Here is a 27279-nt window from a genome sequence, read left to right on the forward strand (position 1 = left end):
ATATTGGGAGGGGGGCAGGTAAGCCCCGCCCCACATAATTGATCACAACATGTGGCGCATGCACATCATTTGGACCATCAATATTTTGCAGGGGTGGGAGAAGAGACCTCGGGCCCCTTGGATCCTCCTATGGCATGAGCAACTGATAAATCGTTGCCATCTGTGCATGTCCTCTGTGACTAGCACGTCATTAGTTTATTTGTCTCTTCAAGGCCCACCACACCCTCCCCCACCCACCCAACCTGGAAAGTTTCCTAATATGCCCACAGTCCACAGTAAAACAGACTGCGCAGGCTCTGTTTGATGCATTGCGCTCAAAATGGCTGCTGTGGGGCATGCTGCCACATCACAAAATGGCTGCCACGTCTAAAAGAGCAGAAAAGGCGACGAGAGAGGGCCACAAAACATTAATGGAGGGGGAAAGTGCATATATTCACCACAAGCAGGGTGGATTTGATTTAAATCACGATTTAAATCACTGGTCAGTAAGACTTGCTTTAAATCTTTTTCTTTCTTTTTTTACAGAAAAACTCATTCTTGCTGGTATAATCTTAATATTTACAACCAGATGAAGGTTTCATTTTTGGAATAATAAATTTTCAGAGTAGTTTTTAGTTACCGGTATATCAAAAATTGCTGATTTGGTTATACTGTACTATTAGAAATACATTGACAGATAATTATGAAATTATTGTGAGGTTTAATAAGTTAACTGTTTATATTTGGCCAACTTTTCTGCTGTACTTCATTGGAAGGAGAAAAATAATCATTTCCTTAATACAGTAACAATTTAAACAATTTATTTAACTAAAACAATAACATTGTGGCATATGTATCCATGTTTGTTAACTGATGTGGTTAAACAATTTTTTAAAATAAAAACCTTAGACTGAGTTTTAGCACACATAAAAAACTGAAAACAAATCCTTATTTCCTGATGAATAGCCTTTGGACTATAATGTAACTTGAATAGAAAACTATCTTTATAAAGATTTTCCCTCCAAAAGCATTTTATTTTATTCTTTTCTTCGTATTCTGTTGTTTATGCTCGTACTTTACATTGTGTTCTCTGGAATTCAAATGGTAATACGATGTAAGAAACAAAAGAAGTAACAAAATGCCATGAAAAGCCACACAGCATCTAGTGCAATTGCTACAGGGGGCAGAAAAATCAATAAATGGTGTTAGTAATTGTCAAGTGATTCGGGGGGGGGGGAGTTAGGGAACCATTGCTTTCGATTATTACACTGCCTTAAACTGATAGATAGCTTGTTTCAGATATATTAGCTGGATTTTAAGTGCATTCCAATAGGATATATGCCGTTAAATTGTTTGCTAGCTTCAGAATGGCCCAGGCAACACGTTAAAATAAAGATGTCAATACAAAGGTGGTCAGTCTTTTTTCCAGTAAAAATACATTTAAAAGTACTCATATATTGATAAAAAGTGCCATGGGTGCCCGCACAAAATGGCTGTGCATGCTGTCACATGCACATAAGTGACTGTGACAATCTGCCTCCACCTCTCTACCGCCTTGAGCTGCCAATATTCCGTGATAGCTGAGTGGAACCTCCATGTTCAGCCGCAGTATATCCAGGGCTGGATTTAGGTTTGATGAGGCGCTCAGCTACTGAAAGTAATGGGGCCCTTTATATGTCCAGCTGTCCTTTGTCAACAACAAATTGTCGCTTTTTTTGTGTTGAATATATGCTATATGGTAATTTATGGACTAGGTATCTAGGGACGTGGGTGGCACTGTGGGTTAAACCACAGAGCCTAGGACTTTCCGATCAGAAGGTCGGCGGTTCGAATCCCCGCGACAGGGTGAGCTCCCGTTGCTCGGTCCCTGCTCCTGCCAACCTAGCAGTTCGAAAGCACACCAAAGTGCAAGTAGAAAAAAGCCGGCGGGAAGGTAAACGGCGTTTCCGTGCACTGCTCTGGTTTGCCAGAAGCGGCTTAGTCATGCTGGCCACATGACCTGGAAGCTGTACGCCGGCTCCCTCAGCCAGTAAAGCGAGATGAGCGCTGCAACCCCAGAGTCGGTCACGACTGGAACTAACGGTCAGGGGTCCCTTTGCCTTTAATAGGTATCTAAAGCCATTTGTACATAACAAAACCAGTGATCTTTTAAGGAGCAGGCTATCAGGCGGGACCCATTACCTACATCATAGGAGCCTGCACAACACAAAACACTGTTGCTGTATGTAGGTTTTATTTTATTTTATTATTTTATTATTATCTTATATTTTGGAAATGTACATCCAGGTGTTTTTTCCCCCTTTAATTTTTTTGGGGGCCCCAAGAGAGTGGGGCCCTAAGCTATACTGTAGCTTGTTTAGCTTGTTTAGCTTATACATAAATCCGGCACTGAGTATACCTCACTCTGATGCTGCTGCGGGTACCCAGACTCAACATATCGGAACTGCAAACTGCATTACGTCAGAGCGGGATCCCTCCGTTCCAGCCAATGGCGAGTCGCGCGGAACAGGGGCGGGAACTTTAGAAAAAAGGCCATTGATTTGCAGCTGGCGGCAAGTCTTGCAGGGTCTGCGCTGCGCTAGTAAGGAGCGTGTGCATTGCGGTTGCGGGTCGGGGGGTTTCTCTGGTGCCGGCAGGGCTGCTGAGCGTATATTGCACAACTCTGCAGGAGGTTAGGCTAGCGAGGTTGGCGGCTTCAACGCGGTCCTATTCTTCCTTTATATAATATACCCCGCCTTTCCCCCTGCAAGGGACTTAAGGCGGTTTACAGATAAAAAAAATAAGAGCAGCTAAAAGGATTAGTGTGCGAGTGTGTGTGCATTTTATCAACGAGATAAGCTTATGGGGGATTTCAAGTTTTGTTTTGCTTTTTAAAAGGAATAGCTTTTTATTATACACTATGGATGCTGTGTGTGGTTGTCTGTTTGAAGGGCTAGAGGTGTGTGTGTGTGAAAGAGAGAGAGAAAATGGACGTCATGCCCTGTTCCCTAACAGTATCAGCCACACCTTTTCCCATATGTTTATTATTATTATTATTATTATTATTATTATTATTATTATTATTATCAATAGTGTGTCTGTATCCTTCTGTCTGGGTGGGTGCAGGAAGTGACAGAGATATTTTTAAAAGTAGGAGAACAGTGGCAATAATTCTGCACTGGGAGACAGGCAAAGCTTGAGTAAAAAAAACCAAGCTTGCTGGCCTCTAATATAGGTGCCTGAAACCCCTTTAAACATGGAGATTTGAGTGCTGGCTTTTTAAAGGATGAGGGTTATGCTTGCAGGTTCCCCTTTGAATACTAAAGTAAAGTTAATAGCTTGAGGGAAGGTGGTTATGAAGGTTGCCAACTTCTGCCTGGTTTGCAGGGTGCCTGTGCCCTTTAAGCAGAAATTCCGCAGGGCAAGTTTTCTCCCCACATAGAGATGAGAAAAGCTTGTCAGGCAGCTGTCCTATAAGGGCTCTATTGTATGTTTTGCCTTGTTTGTGTTTTTATTATTAATAAAAGGTAATGTGCCGGCATCTTAATATTTGAATATTTTAAAAAACGAGTACATTTTACAAAGTAGCAAATGCATAGCTAAGTCTATGTCCAGAAAAGTTTACAAATGTGGGGTGGGACATTTGGGAGGGATGCGTTCAAGACTCTGGCAGTGTTTCTCAAACCTGGGTCCCTGGCTGTTGCTGGACTACAACTCCCATCATCCCTAGCTAGCAGTACCAGTGATCAGGAATGATGGGAGTTGTAGTTTGACAACAGCTGGGGACCCAAGTTTGAGGAATGCTGTGGGGGCCATGTTTACAGTGGCAAACCAGCTAGCATCCTTACAAGGTAGACAAGTAAAATATGGTTTGGCAGGCAATCTTAATAGTTTGGCCTAAAATGCCGATAAACTCCAGGCCTTGTGTCCTAGGAAACAGGCAGCGTTCCTGAAATGAGCCTTCACCAACATGCTACCATGCAGATGTTTTAGTCTGATTCCCATCAGTCCCAGTCAGCCAGTGGTGCTGGCAGGGGCATTTGAGAATTGCCTCATCCCAAACATCTGCAGGGCACCAGCTTGGCAAAGGCTGCCTTAAATTGACAGAAGCATGGGGCAAAGGGCAGGATTTGCAGAAGCCACCTGTGTGACAGAGCTATTCTGAGGCAATCTGATGGAAAAGCATTGCAAAATAATGTGTGGGGGAAATTACACACTTTTCTGAATCCCAAAAAAACACGCTTCAGGACAAGTGTACGGCCTCCAAGGTTGTGCTTTTTCTTTTTACCTAAATTCAAAAGCTCTCCAGAAATTCACTGCATAAGCAATGTGAGGCCCTGTTACCTAGAGGGACATTCAGTTTTCTCAGTCACCCACCTGGCAAGTAAATTCAATACAGGATCAAAGTTAATAAAATGAATCTGTATCTGCTAGTAACTGGTAGTGATTATTAAAATAGAATTAATGTGTGAGTTCTTGCAAGAGAGCCAGAAGCATGTTGACTAGCTGGGTGTCGAAGAGCTCAGATTCCTGTGTCACTGCTGCATTGTGGACCTTGCAGGCGTGTCAAAATAATAATAATACCTCTTAGTTTCTTTCTAGATTTCTAGTGAACCCCTGGTAGAAAATGGAAGCCTCAACTGCCCCAGATACTCCAGGGGAACAACTATTCACAGGTAACTGTGCGGTTACCATTTGGTAAGGCATCTTAGCTAGAGATGTTTGCCAGAGTTTCTAACTTTTCCAGCATTTCTCATTTGATTAATTTCTTACATTTCTATCCCATCCTTCCTCCAAGGGGCTTAAGGAAGCAGTGTACATTATTATATCCACAGAGACACATTTTTATCCACACAACAACCCTGTGAGGTAGGTTAGGCTCAGCGAGAGAGTGACAATCTCAAGGTCTGCTTGAGATAGTGAGGCACCAAATGGCCTGTGCTATAGCTGGCGGGAGAGCTACTCTGCTTTTCTAGGACTGTTTCCTCCTGGACTGATTCCTCCTCGTGGAGCAGGGCTCCTGACTACTGGACCTCTGGGGCTTTATCTCTGCAGCCTTGTACCCTACAGTCAGTTCCCACAAAAAAGCTGCACTTGTTTTCTCTATATGGCTGTGTATTCAAGTATACAACTGGTGCCACTGAAATGGGTGTCTTTAAGTGGCTGGTTCACATTCAAGTTTGTCATTATACCAGTATGTTACTGAGTACACAGATATATGGGTAAAGAAGCTGTGTGTGTGTGTGCAGACCATTGTTCAAAACTCCCACTATTCTAGATGCATTTTGCGACAGGGAATTTCATTAGTGCGAGCAGTTTCTGAGCTCTGGGCGCAATACTGCGCCTAAGATTTCAGATTAAAACTGCAGAGTGGAAGGAAAGGAGGATGTTTTTCTGCCTCCCCACTTCCAGCTACTCTCTGAAGACTGGAGAAGAGACCCTCTTAATAATATATAGGGGGTGCGCAGGGGAAGGACTAGACCATGTGGAAAATGAAAATAATATTTTAGCTGCAGTTCATTCATTTTCAGCTTCGTATTCTTGTTATAAAAAAAGTGCGCCTAGACATTCCATTGCTGCGCCCATAACCTCGGCTTAAGGTGCCATTTAGCTCCTGGCTTCCATATCTCAGTTTCTAACACGGGTGCAGATGCATGCATGGAAACGCCAGCTTAGCATTCACTCCCACACTTAAGCTGCAAGAGACCTTCCTCTGTCCTTTGGATTCGGAGAGGTCCATCACGCTAGTGTGCAACCCACCTACAGCTCAGGAATCCTTTGGTCCCTCTTCCACCATCTGCCTATGTCTTCCCGCTGGATCTTCCTGTGTTATTACGTTGTCCTCTTCCTCACAGACACACAGTTCTTCAGCTATGCTTCTGAGATGGGCCTCTTTTCAGCTGATGGGTGCAACCCAGCCTGTTACCCTGACTCTGGGGAGTTTCTTGGAGGCCTTGGTGGCCTGGGCGATGTCGTCTGTTGGAGTGACAATGTCGATCATTGTATCTCCTACCTTAACAAGGTGAGCAATGGCCTTGGGCAGGAAGGTCACTGTGTGCGAGTCAGGACTGAGCCTTTTACAGGGAAGGAATCTACTTTTCCAGCTGTCTGCTGCTATCTAGTTTGGTTATGTCAAGCTGCAGGTGTAACAACTGAGAGGTTTCCCTCGCTCCTGTGCAAATTGCAGGGTAGTTGGGGTCTTTGTTTTTTGTTTGCATTTTATGTATTTTTATTTTGTACTTTTCAAGCTTATACATTTCATAAATTTTATACATTTCACTATTTTTACAATCCTTTTGACATTTCAAAACTTGACTTCCTTCTCCCTCTTTCTGCGGTTCCTCAAATTTGTTTTTAATATCTTCTGCATATCCAAATTAACTTAATTTGCTCATTTATTCATCTTCTTTAAATATATACTCTTATGAAAGTTCAGGTTATTACAACAATCCTGCCAATGTTTTTATCTGTTTATAATTAATGTAATAAATCATTACCATTTTTTTAAAAAAAATATGTTATCTTGATTTCTTTTTCTTCCAGTAAGTTTTGCCATTTCTGCATATTCCATCAGTTTTTGTATCCATTCTTCCTTTGCTGGGACTTCTGCTTCTTTCTATTTTGGAGCAAGTAACATTCTTGCCGCTGTAATAGCATACATGAATCAGTTTCTATACATTTCAGGTAGTTCTGTCTCTATAATTCCCAAAAGAGAAACTTCTAGGTTGTTGTTTTTTACAAAGGTTATTTTGAACATCCTTTTCAATTCCCTGTATATCATTTCCCAGTAAGCTTTAACCTTAGTACAAGACCACCACATATGATAAAAAGAACCTTTTTTCTTTTTACATTTCCAACACTTTTATGATTTAGATTTATACATTTCAAATTGCCGGGTAGTTTTGAGGATGCGTCAAAATTTCTATTGAAGCTGAGCTGTATGATAAATTTGGGGATATCTGTCTCCTGCAAAGGGATCACAGAAGGGTAGACTTCTGGTGTGCTGGTAGATAAAGGTAAAGGGACCCCTGACCGTTAGGTCCAGTTGTGGCCGACTCTGGGGTTGCAGCGCTCATCTCCCTTTATTGGCCGAGGGAGCTGGCGTACAGCTTCCGGGTCATGTGGCCAGCATGACGAAGCCGCTTCTGGCGAACCAGAGCAGCACATGGAAACGCCTTTTACCTTCCCGCCGGAGCGCTACCTATTTATCTACTTGCACTTTGACGTGCTTTCGAACTGCTAGGTTGGCAGGAGCAGGGATTGAGCAATGAGAGCTCACCCCGTCACGGGGATTCGAACCTCTGACCTTCTGATCGGCAAGTCATAGGCTCTGTGGTTTAACCCACAGCGCCACCCATGTCCCGGTGTGCTGGTAGGCACCTGTATAAGGACTGGTTAAGAAGATGGTGAAAGCAAGTTAACCAATGAGCCAGGAGAGAAACTGAGTACCTAATGGTAAGGTGGACAGAACCTGGAGAAAAGCAGTTGCAGTTAAACTGTCCTTGGACTCCTTTAGTAACTCTTCTCTCCTTAACTACCTTCCCTACCTAGGAACTGGTGATGCTGGGGTTCCCTGCGCTATATAAGGATGATGGTTCTGGAGATGGTGCTGAGCATGGCTTTGACCTCCTGGCATTAGTTAACAGTACTTGCAGACTGCTGAATCTCTACCAAGGTGTCTCTGCCAAGCTGGGTGACCTGGAGGCAGAGGAAAGGCGACGGGCTGGAGAACTGGACTACCTGAGGTCACGACATGGTAAACTCAAGGTCAGAGCGCCTGGCTTTTTACTCTGTTCATCCCATAAGTGCATCTCAGCTTGTTCATGTCCAATCTCTGCATTTGGGTGTCTTGGGGTAGAACAGGGCTCAGCAACCTTTTCCAGCCATGGGCCGGTCCACCGTCCCTCGGACGATGTGGGGGGCCGGACTATATTTTTTTGGGGGAAATGAACCAATTTTTATGCCCCACAAATAACCCAGAGATTTTAAATAAAAGCACACATTCTACTCATGTAAAAACACCAGGCAGGCCCCACAAATAACCCAGAGATGCATTTTAAATAAAAGCACACATTCTACTCATGTAAAAACACCAGGCAGGCCCCACAAATAACCCAGAGATGCATTTTAAATGAAAGGACACATTCTACTCATGTAAAAACACGCTGATTCCCGGACTGTCTGCGGGTCGGATTGAGAAGGCGATTGGGCCGCATCCGGCCCCCAGGCCTTAGTTTGCCTACCCCTGGGGTAGAATCCAAATGACACCTCCCTCTGGCTTGGGATGCAAACCAGCAGAAACCTCTCCTACACAAGTTCTGCTGAAATTAACCGTAGAACTTTCTGGTGCTTCCCAGTCTGCTGCCTGTCTAAGAGTACTCAAAATGAAACCCACTGCTTTGCTGCACCTTGTAACAGGTCTGCCTCTTGAATTTCTTCAGGAATATTCCTTTCTGTTAAGACAGCATGTGTTCCTCCTTCCACAGAACTGCGCAGTGGGGACAGCCAGCCGGGGGGGGGGGAGTCCTATTTTTGCGCTCCGCTCAGTCCTGCCAGTTCCTCTTTCAGTCCTATACCCCTTAGATCTCAGGATGGCTACCAAAAATAACATATACTCTATAAATGTGTGTGAGTCAGTGTGTCCCCATCACCAGAAGCTTCTACTTTCTTTTGAGTGAGAGACTCTTCTTTCTAGCCTTCATGTTCCATTGTCTGATTTCCCTCCCTGCTTGGAGTCCATCCCTAGCACATTACAGTGGTACCTCAGGTTAAGAACTTAATTTGTTCTGGAGGTCCGTTCTTAACCTGAAACTGTTCTTAACCTGAAGCACCACTTTAGCTAATGGGGCCTCCCCCTACCGCCGTGCTGCCGCCGCACAATTTCTGTTCTCATCCTGAAGCAAAGTTCTTAACTCGAGGTACTATTTCTGGGTTAGCGGAGTCTGTAACCTGAAGCGTATGTAACCTGAAGCGTATGTAACCCGAGGTACCACTGTAGTTCTTTATACGGAGTTTGCGGTGCAATTTGTCAGACGGATCCTGAATTTGTGTGGAGGGGAGTAAGTTATGTATTAGGTGTGTGCCTCTGAGAGCCCTGAGAGGAATTCAATGTTCGTAGAATCGTAAGAGTTGGAAGGATCCCAGGGTCATCTAGTCCAACCCCTGCAATGCAGAAATCTCAACTAAAGCATCCAAGACAGAAGGAGTGATCTCCCCTCTCCTCCCCTCCCCCAATGCTTTTCTGGGGGTTCTTCTAAGCCAGTTTGGGATATGGGAGAGAAACCCCATTGCATTAGGGGGAATTGCTGGCTCCTGCCAACTCATTTGTTTAGTTGAATCGAGATGTGTTGTACATATCTTGTATAAGATGGTATATAACAACAACAAAACAACAATAATTAATTAATTAATTAATAATAGTGATTTATCAGTCATTTTTCAGGGCCGGCAATGCATTAAGGGGAAAGCTGGCTTATTTAGATAGGTAGTGACATTGCATCCAAGTAAATTTATGTTTGAGTAAAGTATAAAGGACATTGTTTGATTATGAAACTGAAACTGAATATGAATAAAATTTATTATGGTCCCAGATGAGATTCACATACTGTACTAAGCGAACATAAAACACAGTAGAATTAAGTTTGAATTTAGCAATCAAATATGACAATAAACAATACGAATATGACAGCCATTGGAAATGTGGTTTAGGTCTTAGTCTCTAAAATATTATCCAGAGTTTGCACCTGAGGCCTTAGTCTTTGTAATAGCACAGCTTGTTCCCTGAGTTTTATGGCAGCTGCGCAAAATTTGGCCATCCTTAGCATGATCTCTGGATCCTTATCCTCTGTCATTGTTTGATTATGAAACTTCATTTATATCAATTGATTTGCAGTGCGGGATAATATTGTCCTGCCTTTCAGGTTTGCTGTAAGAATTACTGAGATAGCGCTTCAGAATGTTCAAAGTGTTACCTAATATAATTAGTGCCTTTTAACTTCTGGGTTTTCTGTGGACTAATCATGAGCTCATAGGAAATTTTGTGAGCGCAGCAAAAAAAAAAAAATTACAATTGATAAGGGGAAAAAAACTTCCACTGAATAATGAATAGTTCAAAATATTTTTCTGTGTAATGGCAACTAAGAAATGGGTGAGGCAGAAGAAGCTGTATCAAAGTGTCCCCGTTCAAGGACAGTTTCTGTACAGTATGAAACTCTTAAATGGTTTACTGGAACCGCAACTATCTGGATTGGGCAGTGCAATAACATGCTGTCTCTGTTATAAATTAAACACTGTTTACTCTAAGCAGCAGCAAAAAGATCATACAGGGTTAACTGTTGTATGATCATCTATTCTCCTTGATCTTTAGGGGTTCTCAAGGAGAGGGTGCCAGAACAAGGAGAGGCCTAGCATGCTGCAGTCTGTTGGTCTGTCACCCCCCCCCAACTGTATTACCTGGGTTATGAAGGCGCCCTAAAGACGTTAAAGCAAAGATTATGGGATAATGCACACAGTGACTTGCGATCTTGATCACACGCAGTCTGTAGTCTGCTTGCAGTAGGAGTACAATATGGCCATGTCTTTAAGTTAACATCTTACATTAAAAACCTGACAGTACCAAACTATCGAAGGCTTTTCACCAAAGCCAGACTAAACGTCTTTCCTTCTGCAGTGTTGGATGGTAGGTTGAGAGGAGTTCCCTACCAGGACAGACTTTGCTCGTGTGCTTAAGACATCAATTCCATAAAACATATTTTGTTGCACTGTGCAAAATATGAGCAAGCCAGGGCTGAACTGATACTACACTTGCTGGTTCCTTTCCCGGGAAAATCAGAGGCTCACTATGTCAGGTTCCTATTGGAAGACCCGACAAATGCTAGAACATTAGCAGTGGCAAAGTTTTTATCGGTGGTTGCAAGAACCAATGATCCCTATATTCTGAACAAAATGCTTGTTTAACCTGGAGGTAGGCTGTATGAATTGTGTATTGCTTTGTAACGATTTGTTGGGTCTCTGAACCGTAATAAAGATTGATGATGATGATATAAAGTATAGAATCATAGAATCATAGAATCATAGAGTTGGAAGAGACCACAAGGGCCATCGAGTCCAACCCCCTGCCAAGCAGGAAACACCATCAGAGCACTCCTGACCTATGGTTGTCAAGCCTCTGCTTAAAGACCTCCAAAGAAGGAGACTCCACCACACTCCTTGGCAGCAAATTCCACTGTCGAACAGCTCTTACTGTCAGGAAGTTCTTCCTAATGTTTAGGTGGAATCTTCTTTCTTGTAGTTTGGATCCATTGCTCCGTGTCCGCTTCTCTGGAGCAGCAGAAAACAACCTTTCTCCCTCCTCTATGTGACATCCTTTTATATATTTGAACATGGCTATCATATCACCCCTTAACCTCCTCTTCTCCAGGCTAAACATGCCCAGCTCCCTTAGCCGTTCCTCATAAGGCATCGTTTCCAGGCCTTTGACCATTTTGGTTGCCCTCCTCTGGACACGTTCCAGTTTGTCAGTGTCCTTCTTGAACTGTGGTGCCCAGAACTGGACACAGTACTCCAGGTGAGGTCTGACCAGAGCAGAATACAGTGGCACTATTACTTCCCTTGATCTAGATGCTATACTCCTATTGATGCAGCCCAGAATTGCATTGGCTTTTTTAGCTGCTGCGTCACACTGTTGGCTCATGTCAAGTTTGTGGTCAACCAAGACTCCTAGATCCTTTTCACATGTACTGCTCTCAAACCAGGTGTCACCCATCTTGTATTTGTGCCTCTCATTTTTTTTGCCCAAGTGCAATACTTTACATTTCTCCCTGTTAAAATTCATCTTGTTTGTTTTGGCCCAGTTCTCTAATCTGTCAAGGTCGTTTTGAAGTGTGATCCTGTCCTCTGGGGTGTTAGCCACCCCTCCCAGTTTGGTGTCATCTGCAAATTTGATCAGGATGCCCTTGAGTCCATCATCCAAGTCGTTGATAAAGATGTTGAATAAGACCGGGCCCAAGACAGAACCCTGTGGCACCCCACTAGTCACTCTTCTCCAGGATGAAGAGGAACCATTGATGAGCACCCTTTGGGTTCGGTCAGTCAGCCAGTTACAAATCCACTGAGTGGTAGCATAGTCAAGACCGCATTTTACCAGCTTCTTTACAAGAATATCATGGGGCACCTTGTCAAATGCCTTGCTGAAATCAAGGTAGGCTACATCCACTGCGTTCCCTTCATCTACCAGGCTTGTAATTCTGTCAAAAAACAAGATCAGGTTAGTCTGACATGACTTATTTTTCAGAAATCCATGCTGGACTTACTTGTGAGCACGCTGCTGGTGGAGGGGGCCACAGCCAGTTGCTCAAGTTCTGTTTACTTGTATTTGCTTGTGTATTAAATTTATATCCTGCCCTTCCTCCAAAGGAGCCCATGACGTAGATAAGCTTGTGGGTAGCTCCACCAGCCCCAAATGCCAAATTTGGACACCTACCTGCAATAAGAGTGTTATTAAGAAAAAACTGCTCCTTTCCCCTTATGGGGTATCCAAGAGCTCATATAGAGTCCTTAAGTGGGTCCCCTATCGATAGGAGAAAATAACAGAGGCCAACCAGAGTATATTGAGAAGCAAAGTGGCTAGTAAGCCTGGTCTTTATTAAACTGTTGCAGCAGGGTCTCCACTCACCACACGCAGGAGGAAGGAGAACCCTGAACAATGGTGTGCAAGCCCTTATACAGACTTTTGAAATTGCCCACCCTGTAGCCCAAGAGCACCCCCCTAAAACATACATACATACATCACAGAAGGAGGTGGTCTACAGCAGAAATCCTGTCTGCCAGGATACCTGATAATGGTTACTGATTGCATTACCTGGGCAGCCTGGCCATTCTTTTGCGATGGTTAATACTTTAGTTCCTGAATCCAGGTCACAGGCTCACCCTATTCACACACAAATATACCCTTAGGGCAGGTAAGCAAAAGACAATGGGGAGACTTTCCTATTTTCTTCCTCCTTGCAGAGAAATATTTGAGGTCAATTTGGGAGAGTCAAAATGGATTGAGGATTGCTCTCCTGTACTATTTCAGACATGTGGTTTATATACTTATGTATGGGTTTGCCTTGTACATTTAATTTATATTTGAGACCTTGGAATTCTTATAACAAGAGGAAGGGCCCAGCTTGCCCTATCAGGTAGCAGGCTCAGTAAGGAAACAATATTCAACCGAAAGCAGCTGTGAGCCTCTAAAATCTGTTACCTGGCTTGTTCCTGTCTTAACTGCTCATGCCACACACCTGGGCTCTGAAGAAACACTTAGCCAAAGCATGAGTTGGCCTTCAGCAGTGTGGGAGCAGGAAGAAGAGGAGAGCAGCTGCAACCTTCTCTCTAGTAATAATAATAATAATTTATTTATACCGCGCCCATCTGGCTGGGCTTCCCCAGCCACTCTGGGCTGCTTCCCACAAAATATTAAAATATCGTAATACATCAAACAACTGTAATACAACAAACAATCCGCTCATTTGCAGCAAACCACGGTTTGGCTTAGCATTATGTGTGAACTGGGCCTATATAGGTATTTGCTTGCTTCCCTACAGACTTATTAACCCATGCATCATCCACCTGCCCTGTTCAGCAATATATTTAGTGGGGTGCTTTATCTTGGGGTGGGAGGTGCAGGGAGAAAGACGCGGTCTTTCTTGCCTTAATTGTTTACACCTTCTGCTTATTTCCACCCTGCCCCCCAAAACTTCAGGACCAGGTGGAAGCTTGTGAACAGGAAATTGCAGCTGTGCAGAGCAAGGAGCAGCAACTTCAAAGCAAGAACAAGCAACTGAATAGCATGCTGAAAGGAGAAAAGGATGAAGTAAGTGGAATGAGGGGGGAAACAACTGAATGAACCTTAGCTTTCTAATGCTGGGGATGGAAAATCCAATTGGCAACACTTCTCATTAATTGGCAGCAGGAAATGAGACTTATGGTGGGAACAGAGGAGGCCAGCTTAAAAGAGCATCACAATAATGCAATTTGGACATAATAAACTCCAGTGGAGGCTCCTTTGTTGGTCAAAATTGGGTGTAGCCTTTCCAAGGTTCTCCAAGCCATAAATGGCTCAGGACCCCAATACCTTAAGGACCGCCTCTTTCCATGTGAACCTACCTGGACCCTGAGATCATCTTATGAGGCCTTTCTTCGTGTGCCTCCTCCTTGAGAGGTCCAGAAGGTGGCTACACGAGAAAAGGGCCTTCTCTGCAGTGGCTCCCTGTCTCTGAAATGCTCTCCCTAGGGACGTTCGCCTGGCACCTTCATTATATACCTTTAGGCGCCAGACAAAAATGTTCCTTTTTAACCAGGCCTTTGGTTGATCTGATTTACATCCTATGCCCTTTTAAAATGTGGTTGCGGGGGGGGGGCTATTGGGGAGTTGTTTTTATTTTTATCACATATTTTGTGGTTCTATATCTTGATTTTATTCTGTGAACCGCCCTGAGACCCCTGGGTATAGGGCGGTATATAAATTCAATTAATAATAATAATAATAATAATAATAATAATAGTCCAGTCTTTCTCCTGTCACCAACAGTCTTCAGTGATACATTCCCAATGTCTGAGAGATTTCCTAGATGGTTCTGCCCATCTCCTCTGCTTTGCCAATGAAAATAATCGGTACCATTAGGTCACATCCATTAATTTCTACAGGAGGGGGTTCAACGTAGTGCTAAGCAGATTACACCATCAGTTGCACACATTTCTGCTTGCCTGGTGGAACACTCTGCTCTCTCCTCCTGCTACACATGGTTTGGCTCTCTGAACTCTACAAACCAATTTTGGTGGGGAGAAGGAAGCCCTGGTTGGGTCTACTTAGTTGAATACTCTGAGTAAAACGTAGTTGAATACCACTCTTAAGATTTTTTGAACCCTATTTATATTTCATGGCCACCTCTTCTTTTCACCCAGTGGGTTTGTGGCTGATGATGTTAAAGCACACATTTAAAAAACAGTGCCAGCGCTATCTCGCTAAGCAGGCTGCTGCTGTGGCCAGTTTAGCAACTCCTTTACAGGCATGTATGTGAGAGCGAGGGTGGCGCTGTGGGTTAAAGCACAGAGCCTAGGACTTGCCGATCAGAAGGTCAGTGGTTCGAATCCCTGCGACAGGGTGAGCTCCCATTGCTCGGTCCCTGCTCCTGCCAACCTAGCAGTTTGAAAGCACGTCAAAGTGCAAGTAGATAATTAGGTACCGCTCCGGCGGGAAGGTAAACAGCGTTTTCATGCGCTGTTCTGGTTCGCCAGAAGCGGCTTAGTCATGCTGGCCACATGACCCGGAAGCTGTACGCCGGCTCCCTCGGCCAATAAAGCGAGATGAGCGCCGCAACCCCAGAGTCGGCCACGACTGGATCTAATGGTCAGGGGTCCCTTTAGCTTTAGCTATGTGAGAGCGAATAGAATAAAAGGCAATACAAGTTGACCAGCTGTGATATATTGGAGGGGAAAGTCTGGATAGACTTTGGGATTGCTTCCTGCGTACACTTAAGAACACAGAACTTTTAATGTGGTCAGACGAAGGGAGTTGTGGTGGGTTGCTAGCTGATAGCAGTCCGCATTTTTCTGAAAAGATCACCAAGCTCCTGAATGCGCTGGCCAACCAGAAGAGCCAGCACAGCCACGAAATGAAAAGAAAGGAGCAAGAGCTACTCCGACTCAGGGAGAAGATGAGCCAGCTGGTGACTGACAAGAAAGACAAGAGAGGAAGTAAGTGGGCAAGGGAGCAAGGTGGAGGAGTGTGGAAGTTCAAGGCAAGAGAACATCTGGGTGTGTTGAAAAATTCCTTTTGCAACTTGAATAATGGAAAGTGGAGAAGTTAGCATATAGAAACATAGAATCGTAGCGCTAGAAAGGACCCCAAGGGTCATCTAGACCCACCCCCTGCAGTGCAGGACTCCGTATGCTGCTTGCTCTAGCACAATTTGGATTCGGCTCCAAGAACCTGGCTGTGGGGTCTGGGGAAGGGGAGTTCTGTCCTGGGGCTGGGGGCAAGGAAAGAGATGGTGTAATATTGATCTCCTACTCAGGCTAGTCTTGCTGTCTCTAGCAATTGAAGTCCTCAACACCTTGCCCCGGGTTGATGGTAGGAGAGCAACGTGGAAAACCGGGAAAACGCTTGGCAGGTGAGTCACAGGGACCTGTTTGTTAAGGACCCAGGGGCTTTAAGAAGTGTGTGAAAGAACTAGCTGCACACAGAAATGGATTGACTAATCTAGTGCACCCATCTTCCACTGGTGTGTTGGGACTTGCTAGTGGGTCACAGCCTTATGCGAGGTGGGTAATAATATTTATATGCCACTCATCTGACTGGGTTGCCCCAGCCACTGTGGGCAGCACCCAACAAAATATTAAAAACACAATAAAACATTGACCTTTAAAAACTTCCATGAACAGGGCTGCCTTCAGATGTCTCCTAAAAGTCAAATAGTTTTTTTTATCTCCTTGACATCCGACGGGAGGGCATTCCACAGGGTGGGCGCCATTACCGAGAAGGCCCTGTGCCTGGTTCCCTGTAACTTCACTTCTCACAGTGAGGGAACCACCCTCAGAAGGCCCTCAGAGGTGGACCTCAGTGTCCAGGCTGGATGACGTTTCAACAGAAGCACTACCACTGTGCAAACGTATGGTAGAATATTAAGAAATGGGTCCCCGAATGCATGTTTGGGTTAAAAGTGGGTCTGGAAAGGTTAAAGGAAGCTGATCTACCTGATAGGATCATAGGAACATAGCTATTTATTTAGTTATCTACCAAGTCAGCCTTTGGTCCAGCTAGCTCCGTTCTGTCTACATGGACTGCTGGTGACTCTATAGGGTTTCAGACAGGAGATTTTCCCTATCCCATTGCTACCTAGAGCTTCTGAGTATGGAACCCCAGGCCCTTCTACATCAGGGATGGGGAACCTATGGCCCTCTAGCTATTGCTTCCACCAACTCCCATCAACCTCAGCTACCGGGTCTCATGGTCAGTAATGATGGAAGCTTTAGTTCAACAACATCTGGAGGTCATGCAGGCTAAGTATGCCTGCTCCACGTGGCATTTTTTGTGTGGGTCGTGGAGGAAGAGACTTTCCTTCCTCACCCACCCACCCACCCACCCACCCACCCTCCCAGCCTGCATGGAATTCCTGGCTGCCAGGTGAATTCTTAAATCCAAGGATGGGTTATCAAGAGGTGGTAGATGTCAAGAAGTCCTACACAAGAGTAGGGGTCTGGCAAAGACACATGCCCGACTGGCATGTTCTCTCACTCCTGGTCGTTCGTTTGGGAGATTCAAAATCTTTCTCCAGCCCGAAAATCACAGTGACTGATACCTTAGAGACATCAGCACACTTCAGGATCAGCAGAGTAAAGGCAGTCAGCGTACAGACTCAGTAGCGCAGCATTTGGCTAAACTACGTTTATTTACATATACACACTCGGAGCATTGTAACTCAGCTCCTTCCTCTTCAGCATCAGACAGCAAAGAGAGAGAACAAAGGACAAATGTGGAAACACAGTAATACAAACATCCTGTCTCCGTGACTTCCCACAATGTGGAATGAAAACATACACCATCATGTGATAAAAACAATCCCATGACTGCAGCACGGGAAATGAATCCTAATGGTGAATAGCTGTTGAAGATCACAGGGGGTGGTAGTCCTGAGCCAGGTTTAGGCTTTGGAAGGCAGTATCCATCTTCCTTTATTTCTTCATTCTCCTTTCTGGCAGGAAGGAGGAAGAGCTCTACCGTACCCAGCTAGCCAAGCAGGAACGGCGGGAGCAGGGCCTGGCTTTGGAGAATGCCCAGCTGAAGCAGCTGCTGGGCCAAGTGGGCCAAGATGTGGAGCAGCTGTTGGGGACTGACACCGCCCGGGTAAGAGTTTTGTGGGGCTCCTGGCTGGCGGCAACTGCCGCCGCCACTTAATAATAATAATTTTATTATTTGTACCCCGCCTATCTGTTTGGAGGGACGCGGGTGGCACTGTGGGTTAAACCACAGAGCCTTGGGCTTGTTGATCAGAAGGTCGGCAGTTCGAATCCCCGCAACGGAGTGAGGTCCTGTTGCTCAGTCCCTGCTCCTGCCAACCTAGCAGTTCGAAAGCACGTCAAAGTGCAAAGTAGATAAATAGGTACCACTCCGGCGGGAAGGTAAATGGTGTTTCCATGCGCCGCTCTGGTTCTCCAGAAGCGGCTTAGTCATGCTGGCCACATGACCCGGAAGCTGTACGCCGGCTCCCTTGGCCAATAAAGCGAGATGAGCGCCGCAACTCCAGAGTCGGCCACGACTGGACCTAATGGTCAGGGGTTCCTTTACCTTTACCTTTTTATCTGTTTGGATTGACGCAGCCAATCTGGGTGGCTTCCAACATAATACAAAAATGTATCAGAACATATATACATAATACAAACATATACATAATACATAATACAACATATACGTAATACAAAAATGTATCAGAACATATATAGGGCTGCCTTCAGATGTCTTTTGAAGGTTGTATATCTACTTATCTCCTTGACATCTGATGGGAGGGTGATCCACAGTCCTTTGACTTCTCTGGTGCTCAGCTGCTGCTTTCTCTTCTCCAGGATGCAGATCTAAGCTGCCCATACAAGGCTTTCCAGGAGCAGTGGAGCAGGCTGAAGAGCAGCCTCAAGACCCTTGGGGGTCAAGGTATGGTTTTGGAAGCTGCAAGTTCTTTCCACTGATTTTTGGCTCCCATATCACATTATTCTTACCCTGGAAATTCCCTGGGAAAAGAGGCACCGGTGATGGTCGCAAGCAGGGCCGGATTTAGGTTTGATGAGGCCTTAAGCTACTGAAGGTAATGGGGCCCTTCATATGTCCAGCTGTCCTTTGTCAACAACAAATTGTCACTGTATTTTTGTGTTGAATATATGGTATATGCTATATGCTCATTTATGGTCCTAATAGGTATCTAAAGCCCTTTGCACATAACAAAACATGTATTTTATCAAAGTAATTGTTGAACTTATATTTTGGAAATGTATATCCAGGTTTTTTTTCCTTCAAATTTTTTTGGGGCCCCTAAGAGAGTGGGGCCCTAAGCTATAGCTTGTTTAGCTTATACATAAATCCGGCACTGGTTGCGAACATAGATCGGATGAGATTCCAAAAGGATTGTGCACATTCCTGGAGGATAGCAGCTATAATGGTTCCTCTGCATACAGCAACTTCTCTGTATGTCAAATGCTGGGATTACACAGGGCAAGGTTTTTGTGCTTCCATAATGGGTGTGGAGAGAGAAGCTGGCTGAAATCCACACTACAACATTTGATTGCATGTCTCACCCGGTTCCTATGTTGGCTTATGTTGGTTCTTAACGTTGTTCAGTTCAGGGATGACATGTGCAAGACCTTAGCAGCAGTAAAACACAGCATGGAACCTTGCTTGCATAGCAGAACGAAAGCTTGGTTACTTGGCCTTGTTCTCTTGTGGTATCAGCAAGCCCCCTTTTGCCTGAATTGAAAAGCCAGAAGTCGTCATCAGCTCAATAAGAACCAACAAAGGTGGTCTGGCTGACATTTTTTGTAGTGTTTTGTTCAGCTTTGATTCTGGCTGGAGCTAATTCAAAAGCAACAAGAGCCAAATCCTCCTATAATGCCTTTTGCTCACAAAAGTTTACTGGCAACAAGGGCACTTGCTTATATCAAAACTTGGTGCATTGTTACCACTAAAATGCAGCCTTCCTTAGCAGTGATGTTTATAAAGCAAAGGCATGGTATGTTAGGAACGCAACAGGTGAACCTGCTCTGACCTATCAGATTGCCTTAAGACACTTACACCACCTGGAAGGGTGTGTTTGTATGTACACTGTTATCTTTAAAAATATTGCATACAATAACGAACTGATCCTATATTCAGCTTTAAAAATAAACAAGGTACTTTAAAAACTTTACAACAATCCTGTGAGGTAGATCACTGTTTATTCCCATCAACTCTCTTCACCAAACCATACTGATCCTGAAATCTTTTTAAGTGCAGCTTGAAGCTTGAAATTATTTTTTACATTTTTGGACCCACCAGACAAGCTGATGCGTTGGAAGTCCTGAGTTCGAATGTTCCAAAATCTGTGTCTCTCTTGTAGCTTCCTTCTCTGAGCCTCCTAGTGCTGAAATGGTGGGCTCCATAAAGACACATTCCTGCTTTACCTTTCCCTCCACAGCTGTCTATGCTGCTGATTCCTGCGTATCTGAGGGAGGTGGGCAAGACCCGGTAATCAGCGTGACGGATCATGAGAAGGAAATCATGAAACTAAAGGGCGAAATTGAGGAGAGCAGAGTGCTGATTGCATTGCAGCAGCAATGTTTCCAGGTAAAGGAAAGATTTGGTCAATTTTGGCCCTTCTCCAGGCTCTCCTGTCTGCCCTCTGCAGGTGGCACATCAGATTTTAGGCCAGGAGTCAGCAACCTTTTTCAGCAGGGGGCTGGTCCACTGTCCCTCAGACCTTGTGGGGGGCCGGAATATATTTTGGAAAAGAAAAAAAGAATGAATTCCTATACCCCACAAATAACCCAGAGATGCATTTTAAATGAAAGGACACATTCTACTCATGTCAAAACATGCTGATTCCCGGACCATCCGAGGGCCGGATTGAGAAGGCGATTGGGCCGCATCCAGCCCCTGGGCCTTAGGTTGCCTGTCCCTGCTTTAGGCAGCCACAGGAAAGGGCTGTTTGTACTCAGCACCTGCCCTGCATGGTGGGGAGCCTGAGTCAGCTATGGGCATTAAAGCAAGCCCACTCCACCTGAAGCTTTATCCAGTAACTCTAGGCATTTCTCTCACAGTTTTAAAGCTCTTCCAAAAAAAACCCCCTATAAGGTCTAGAAACTTGAAAACTGAGGCTCTCCAATAATAACTGGATTCCTTGTGCATTTGAGCAGAATACACACACAAAGGTCCCAGTACAGTATTTGTTATTGCTGCAAGGCACGAGGCTCTTGTGAACTACAAGTGTGCACCGTGCAAAAATACGCTTGTTGCACTGAGAAGAACCAGGAGCAGTGCCCAGTAGATTGATAGATGACGTGCCAATGACTACAGTTTAAAGCTGTGCCAGACCCTCTTCCTAGTTCTAAATAGGCATCTTTCTGGGGGCTTTAGGACATGCAGGTGGGTCTCAGTAGGGAGACAGTTCATGCTGGAGAAGGCAGTCCTTCGGTTATCCTGGCCCCAAGCCATAAAGTCAATCCCAGCACTTTGAACTGTGCCTGGAAACAAATTGGAAGCCTGTAGCAGTTGAAACACACAGTTCTAAGCCCTAAACCTCAGCCATCATCACCCTTGGCTCACTAAATTGTATTGGGCACTCTCACTTCCCTCTTTCTTTGGTGCAAGCTGGAAAACACACCAGAAAAAGATAGTTTAGCTTTGTGCCTGAACCTAGGACCGTAGTTTGTTCCGCCCTAGCAAGCTTTGATTGCTAGCCTGCCTAAAGCCATAGTTTGTTGCAGTGAAACAAACCACAATCCTGGGTTCAGACATAACACCGAGCCATCCGCTTTGTGGTTTGTTTAGCCAGTTGTGCAAAGTGGGAGGGCTTAAGCTGCATGCACCATCACATAGCCTCTGTACAGTATGGTTTTATAAGCCAGGATTTATAGCTTAGTTATGTTACAAGTTAGCAGCTCTTGCTAACAGCCTTGCTGCAATATTCTGAATCAGTTGAAATTTCCAAGCACTCTCTTCAAAGGCAGCCCTGTTGCAGGAATCCAGATGGGATGCAATTTAAGCGCGTGTCACCCTAGCCAAATGTGCAGCCTCAAGGAATGGGCATAGTTGGTGCTGATACATAAGCATCTAAGGTGATAGCAAAGTCCAGAAGAATCCCCACCTATTTTCAAGTGGAAAGCTACCCCATCAAAAATCAGTTACACACTTCTGAGTCAGCTCTGCTAACCAGGAACACCTCTGTCCTGTCTGGATTAAGCTTCACATTGGCCACAAGAAGTCTACTGCTTTCTCTAGGGCTCAGTTCAGAACCTCTATGCAGCTTTTCCATGAAGTGGAAAGAAAAAATAGAGTGAGATGTCAATAACATACTGAGCTCCAAACTCCTGGGTGTTTCCTTGCAGTTTCATATAGATATTGCACAACTTGTGGACAGCAGCCAATGATCATGGCCAGCACAACCTTCTGAAATTGACACTTTCAATAGTCAGGATGGGCAGGGGTTGAGTGTGCATGTAGCTGGCATCACATCTCCAGTTTTCCTGCCCAGACACACAAACTAAGATAGATCTATAATATTATTTATTTATTTATTTATTTATTTATTTATTTATACCCTGCCCATCTGGCTGGGTTTCCCCAGCCACTCTGGGTGGCTTCCAACAGAATATTAAAATACAATAGTCGCTTAAACATTAAAAGTTTCTCTAAACAGGGCTGCCTTCAGATGTCTTCTAAAAGCCTGGTGGTAGTTTTTCTCTTTGACATCTGGTGGGAGGGCGTTCCACAGGGCGGGTGCCACTACCGAGAAGGCCCTCTGCCTGGTTCCCTGTAATTTGGCTTCTCGCAGTGAGGGAACCGCCAGAAGGCCCTCGGCACTGGACCTCAGTGTCCGGGCAGAACGATGGGGGTGGAGACGCTCCTTCAGGTATACTGGACCGAGGCCAGCAAGCAGGTGCCAAATGTCCACTGGAAGGGGGAGAATTTGCAAAAAGAGCATTGGAGAGTTTGCTTGGGCTGAAGTGGGGCAATCTCCTTTTGGAGGAGGAAGTTGGAGGTATTCTAAGGTAACTGGAATTCATCCTAAAGTATTGAATTCAGTAGGACAGGTGTCTGAGTGCACATGGAATTGCAGCAAGTGTGATGGAAGAGCAGGGTTCTTTCTGTGAGCTGATGCACAAATAATTGGGCTGTGGGGGAAGGTCTATGACTTGTACTAACAGGCTGCTGTTTGCAGACTTTATATGGCTGAACCCCACACGCCATCAGCAGCAGGTGCTTGTGAAATTTCGTCCCTTGTTAGTTCAGCCTTTTAGTTCCCTCTACTGGCTGAATCTTGTAGCACCACAAACTGGTTGGTAGTCTTGCCTTTTTCTGGGACATGGGTGGCGCTGTGGGTTAAACCACAGAGCCTAGGACTTGCCGATCAGAAGGTCGGTGGTTCGAATCCCTGTGATGGGGTGAGCTCCTGTTGCTTGGTCCCTGCTCCTGCCAACCTAGCAGTTTGAAAGCACGTCAAAGTGCAAAGAGATAAATAGGTACCACTACAGCGGGAAGGTAAACGGCGTTTCCATGCGCTGCTCTGGTTCGCCAGAAGCAGCTTAGTCATGCTGGCCACATGACCTGGAAGCTGTACGCCGGCTCCCTCGGCCAATAAAGCGAGATGAGCGCCGCAACCCAGAGTCGGCCACGACTGGACCTAATGGTCAGGGGTCCCTTTACTGGCTGAATCATGTAGCACCACAAACTGGTTGGTAGTCTTGCCTTCTTTCAGGGAACCATGAGAACCATAGTTCTGACCGTAGAATTCCCAGCACCAGCATCAAACTGTGGTTGCCAGGAGTCAGTTACTAGGAAACGCATGGCTGTTAAAACTGGGGCAGAACCAATTCAAGTTTGCAATGGAGACGTGTTCTGTTCCTACTCCCCTTGGCGGAAAGCTCTGTAATCAGAAAGGGTGGCTCGTTTATTTGTTTACAAACTTTACTGAATAATTTTTTTAAAAAATCAGTTACCAAACATGTTGTCTTCCAAGACAAATACATGTACAGGTGTTAAGTCTTGCATTCAGTCATCCACATGGAAGGGAGATTACTCTTGTTAATAAATTATATAAATCGAGAGTCAAATCCATCTTTTCTTGGTATCCTCTTATCACCCTCTGATAGTGAGTTAAGTGTTTCATAAATGCTATATTTTGCACATATTGGGCCCAAATTTCTGTGATGGGAGGGGGTGGTTTTTTCCCCCAATTGTAAGCAACTATTTGTCTCGCTGCTCATAAGAAAGAAGGCCAACGCTTTATGCTTGACATTTTGGCTTGGTAGCATTGGCAGCAGGGCTAACATGGAGTTAGGTACAAGATGTTGCCCCGTAATGGTGGATGACAGAGAAAAAGTCCGTTGTTGTTTCTTCATTTCATTTTCCCACCCAAAGTGACATGTCTCCTCCTTTCAGGAACAATTGACCGCTGCCTCCAGTTCAGAGCTCCCAGCTCACCTGAAGGGATCTTATTTTCTGGAGGAACAGCAGTTGCTGCAAGAAGAACAGAATAGGTTTGAGGAGCAAAAACAAGCATTTGAAGTAGAGCGGAAAAACTTCACGGAAGCGGCCATTCGGCTGGGGTGGGAGGTAGGTAGCTACTTTCCAGAAGACCTGACGCCAAGTTGCCACCTTTATACATTTTTAACAAGCAGCGGCAATGCCTCCTTGAGAATGATGAAACACGGTAGGGCAGATGTGGGCCTTTAATATGTTGTTGGGCTCTGAATCCCATCAGTCAGAGGTCAGGGATGATGGGAGTTGTAGTCCAGCAACATCTGGAGGGCCCAAAGGTTCCTCATCCCTGATAGATTCATCTTCTTAAAACCCCACCCTCAAGTTTATCCACAGAGCCTAGGGCTTGCCGATCAGAAGGTCAGCAGTTCGAATCCCAGTGACGGGGTGAGCTCCCGTTGTTCGGTCTCAGCTCCTGCCACCTAGCAGTTCGAAAGCACGTCAAAGTGCAAGTAGATAAATAGGTACCGCTCTGGCGGGAAGGTAAACAGCATTTCCGTGTGCTGCTCTGGTTCGCCAGAAACGGCTTAGTCATGCTGGCAACATGACCAGGAAGCTGTGTGCGGACAAACGCCGGCTCCCTCGGCCTATAGAGCGAGATGAGTGCCACAACCCCATAGTCGTCCACGACTGGACCTAACGGTCTGAGGTACCTTTACCTTTTATTTCCCCAGGAACAAACACAAAGTCAAATTGCCATCTCATAGTCTGGCATGTCAGGGAAAAGGCTAGGCTGAGACCCTTTTCTTGAACATCTAGTTCTTTGTATGGAGTGTGTGTATGTGTGAATGAATATGACAGAGAGGATTATTGTGAGCTCCCAGAATCTTAAGCAGTATAACTCAACCACAAGTTGATCATCTCACTGAGCTTTGGGCCATGGAAGGAGAAGTTCTGAGTGCTCTCAAGATGACTGAGAGATTGGTAGAATTCTGGAAATAGATAATAATCTGTCTTCTTTTCTTCTCCTTGGCAGAGGAAGCAGTTTGAGCAACGCAAGGCCCTATTCTTGCAACAGGGATTCTTGTCTTCATGGCCAGGATTTGATGTGAGAGATCCTACCCGAAGGCTCTCTGCCCCAGTGGCTGCCAGGGGGGTGCAAGGTAATTGTCTCCACCTCTAGTATAGCTTCAAAACACATGGCAGGTGTGTTCTACTGTGGTTACGCCTATGTTTTCTGTAGTAGATACGTAAAGGCAGAAATGCATAGAAATCCTGTCTGTCTCTGTCTTCGGAGGTCTCCAAAAGTATTATTGTCTTGTGTGTTTGCTTGTTTATTCAATGTGTGTCCCACTTTTTCATCCCACAGTGCTAATGGTCTTGCAATTTGGAGAGTTATTCTACAGACTGTTGCTGGCATAGGCTCATAGATCTTGATGTCTAAAAGCCACAGAAATGGGAAACTGCTCCATGGGACCGCAGAGTTTGGTTTGGTGCCATCTGGCCATCTGCTGCTGGAAAAAGATTGCAGGACTTGATGATGATGATGTATTAAATTTGATGGACCTTTGGTCTGATCCCTCAGGGCTTGTCTTGACATTCTTAGCTTTCTGCTTTGTAACCCTTTTTCGTTCCTTGACCACAGATGAGCATTTGCTCAAACAAAGGACCTGGAACAAACCCATCTGTACTCCTTATCCAAAGGTCATGATCACTCCTTGCTGCAGCCCAGTGCAGGTCTTAAGAAGAAAACACCTCGCTTCAAACCCAACCAGCCCCACCATGTGCAGGCAACAGCTGCTCCTCCCAGATGACTGGTAAGGCCATCATTGTTCCTGGTCCAATCAGGCAGCAGGGTGGGGGCTGATGGAGATCCAGTCCAGACTTGGGGATGACTTTCCAGGCGGACTGAATTTCCCAACATTGTCCTACCCCTGCATTGCCTTATGCAAGAACTGAGCCTTTCTGTATTGCTAAAAGAACCTTCCTGTGAGTTGTTGACCCATGCCTGTTTGTTGCTTACATCAATAGTTGATAGGATTGGACATAGTAACTGCAACTGGAGAGTATTTATAAATGAATGAATATGACGGAGAGGACACTTGCCTCTGTTTCTATAGTTTGTCTACAGGGATGGAAGACATGAGTGCCATTATCAAAATGTCAATGTTAGATTATTTTTTTTGGTGGCAAATTAAATAAAAATCAGCTAAAAAATAAACAAATAAATAATGCCCTCTTGTCCATAAATCGGAAGGGAATTTTGGGATTTGAACAGCCTACACACAAGGAAGAATGGGCGTATAATAACCACATGTGTTATTTATTCATTTATTATTTTGGTCTCTTCCTTGTAGGCCAGCTTCTCCTCCACAGCTCTGGCAAAGTAAGAGAAGCTGCCAAAACACAGCTTGCCAAACTGAGATGTCTGTGAATGATGAGCTTCAGGGTGACCTTTTAGAACGCTTCCTGGACAGCTTTCTCTAGGGATGCTCTTAACCTTGCTACCTGAGTGGGTTTTTGGTGTGTTTTTTAAGTTCCATTTCAATATATTTTGCTGTCTTAGTTATAAGAAGCTGAAATGTTAATGCATGACTCCTTAACCTCAGTAGAACTTACAAGAGATGGCTTTCCCTTATTTGAAATTCTATTCATTGCTTCTGCTTAGGAAAAGCTGCTAATGGGAATAAAAGATGCAATTGAACTGTTTTGTGTGCAAGTATAGAAGTGATATAATCATTACTAGACCACACCTGATGCTGGTAACTGGACATTTGAATTTTATATGTTAATGTATCTGCTCTTAGGGGTGCAATGTTAATGAGTCCATTTTCCCCCGTCTGTATCCAAGAACATTCCAGGGGGGTAGGTTTTTAAGAATTTACACGTTAAGCACCCTGTTATACCTCAGTTATCTCTTTTAAAAGTTTTCTCTTGTTTTTGTGGCCATAGAATTGGGGGTTTCTTCACGGGTTCCTATCTCCTTATAATAAAAATGTGTTTTTAACCATGTGTGGTATCTGGCTTAATTTTGGAAGGGTTTTTGGAAAGGTATGCTTCCTTGAATTTCAGAGGCCTCAGCGCAGCTAATACTTTGACTGACTTGGCTCTGGTACCAT

General features: G+C 44.8%; 1 protein-coding gene across 4 annotated transcripts; it reads left to right on the forward strand.

Moving 5' to 3' along the window:
* Window positions 1–1499: 1499 nt before the first annotated feature.
* On the forward strand, window positions 1500–26691 carry LOC310752638 (afadin- and alpha-actinin-binding protein-like). Of its 4 annotated transcripts, none has more exons than XM_083593482.1 (14): window positions 1500–1636; window positions 4561–4634; window positions 5814–5980; window positions 7510–7725; window positions 13703–13813; window positions 15561–15696; window positions 16037–16112; window positions 17701–17845; window positions 18562–18646; window positions 20160–20308; window positions 24122–24295; window positions 25197–25323; window positions 25806–25977; window positions 26518–26691. In XM_083593482.1, the coding sequence occupies exons 2-14, from the start codon at window positions 4586–4588 to the stop codon at window positions 26645–26647; spliced, it is 1737 nt and encodes a 578-aa protein (XP_083449608.1). In that variant the 5' UTR covers window positions 1500–1636; window positions 4561–4585; the 3' UTR covers window positions 26648–26691. The 4 variants fall into 4 exon arrangements, with proteins under 4 accessions (XP_083449608.1, XP_083449606.1, XP_083449607.1 ...); XM_083593480.1 differs by lacking the exon at window positions 1500–1636 and adding an exon at window positions 2511–2560; XM_083593481.1 differs by lacking the exon at window positions 1500–1636 and adding an exon at window positions 2590–2626.
* Window positions 26692–27279: the final 588 nt, after the last annotated feature.

This window comes from Podarcis filfolensis, assembly GCF_964270895.1.
Source record: "Podarcis filfolensis genome assembly, chromosome: 17".
In the NCBI taxonomy this organism is placed as follows: Eukaryota; Metazoa; Chordata; class Lepidosauria; order Squamata; family Lacertidae; genus Podarcis; species Podarcis filfolensis.

Excerpts from the sequence above, each read along its gene's own strand:
- LOC310752638 (XM_083593482.1), top strand. The coding sequence starts at position 4,586 with ATGGAAGCCTCAACTGCCCCAGATACTCCAGGGGAACAACTATTCACA. Across the intron at positions 5,981-7,509 it reads GTATCTCCTACCTTAACAAG|GAACTGGTGATGCTGGGGTT; the intron begins GTGAGCAATGGC and ends TTCCCTACCTAG. Across the intron at positions 25,978-26,517 it reads CTGCTCCTCCCAGATGACTG|GCCAGCTTCTCCTCCACAGC; the intron begins GTAAGGCCATCA and ends TCTTCCTTGTAG.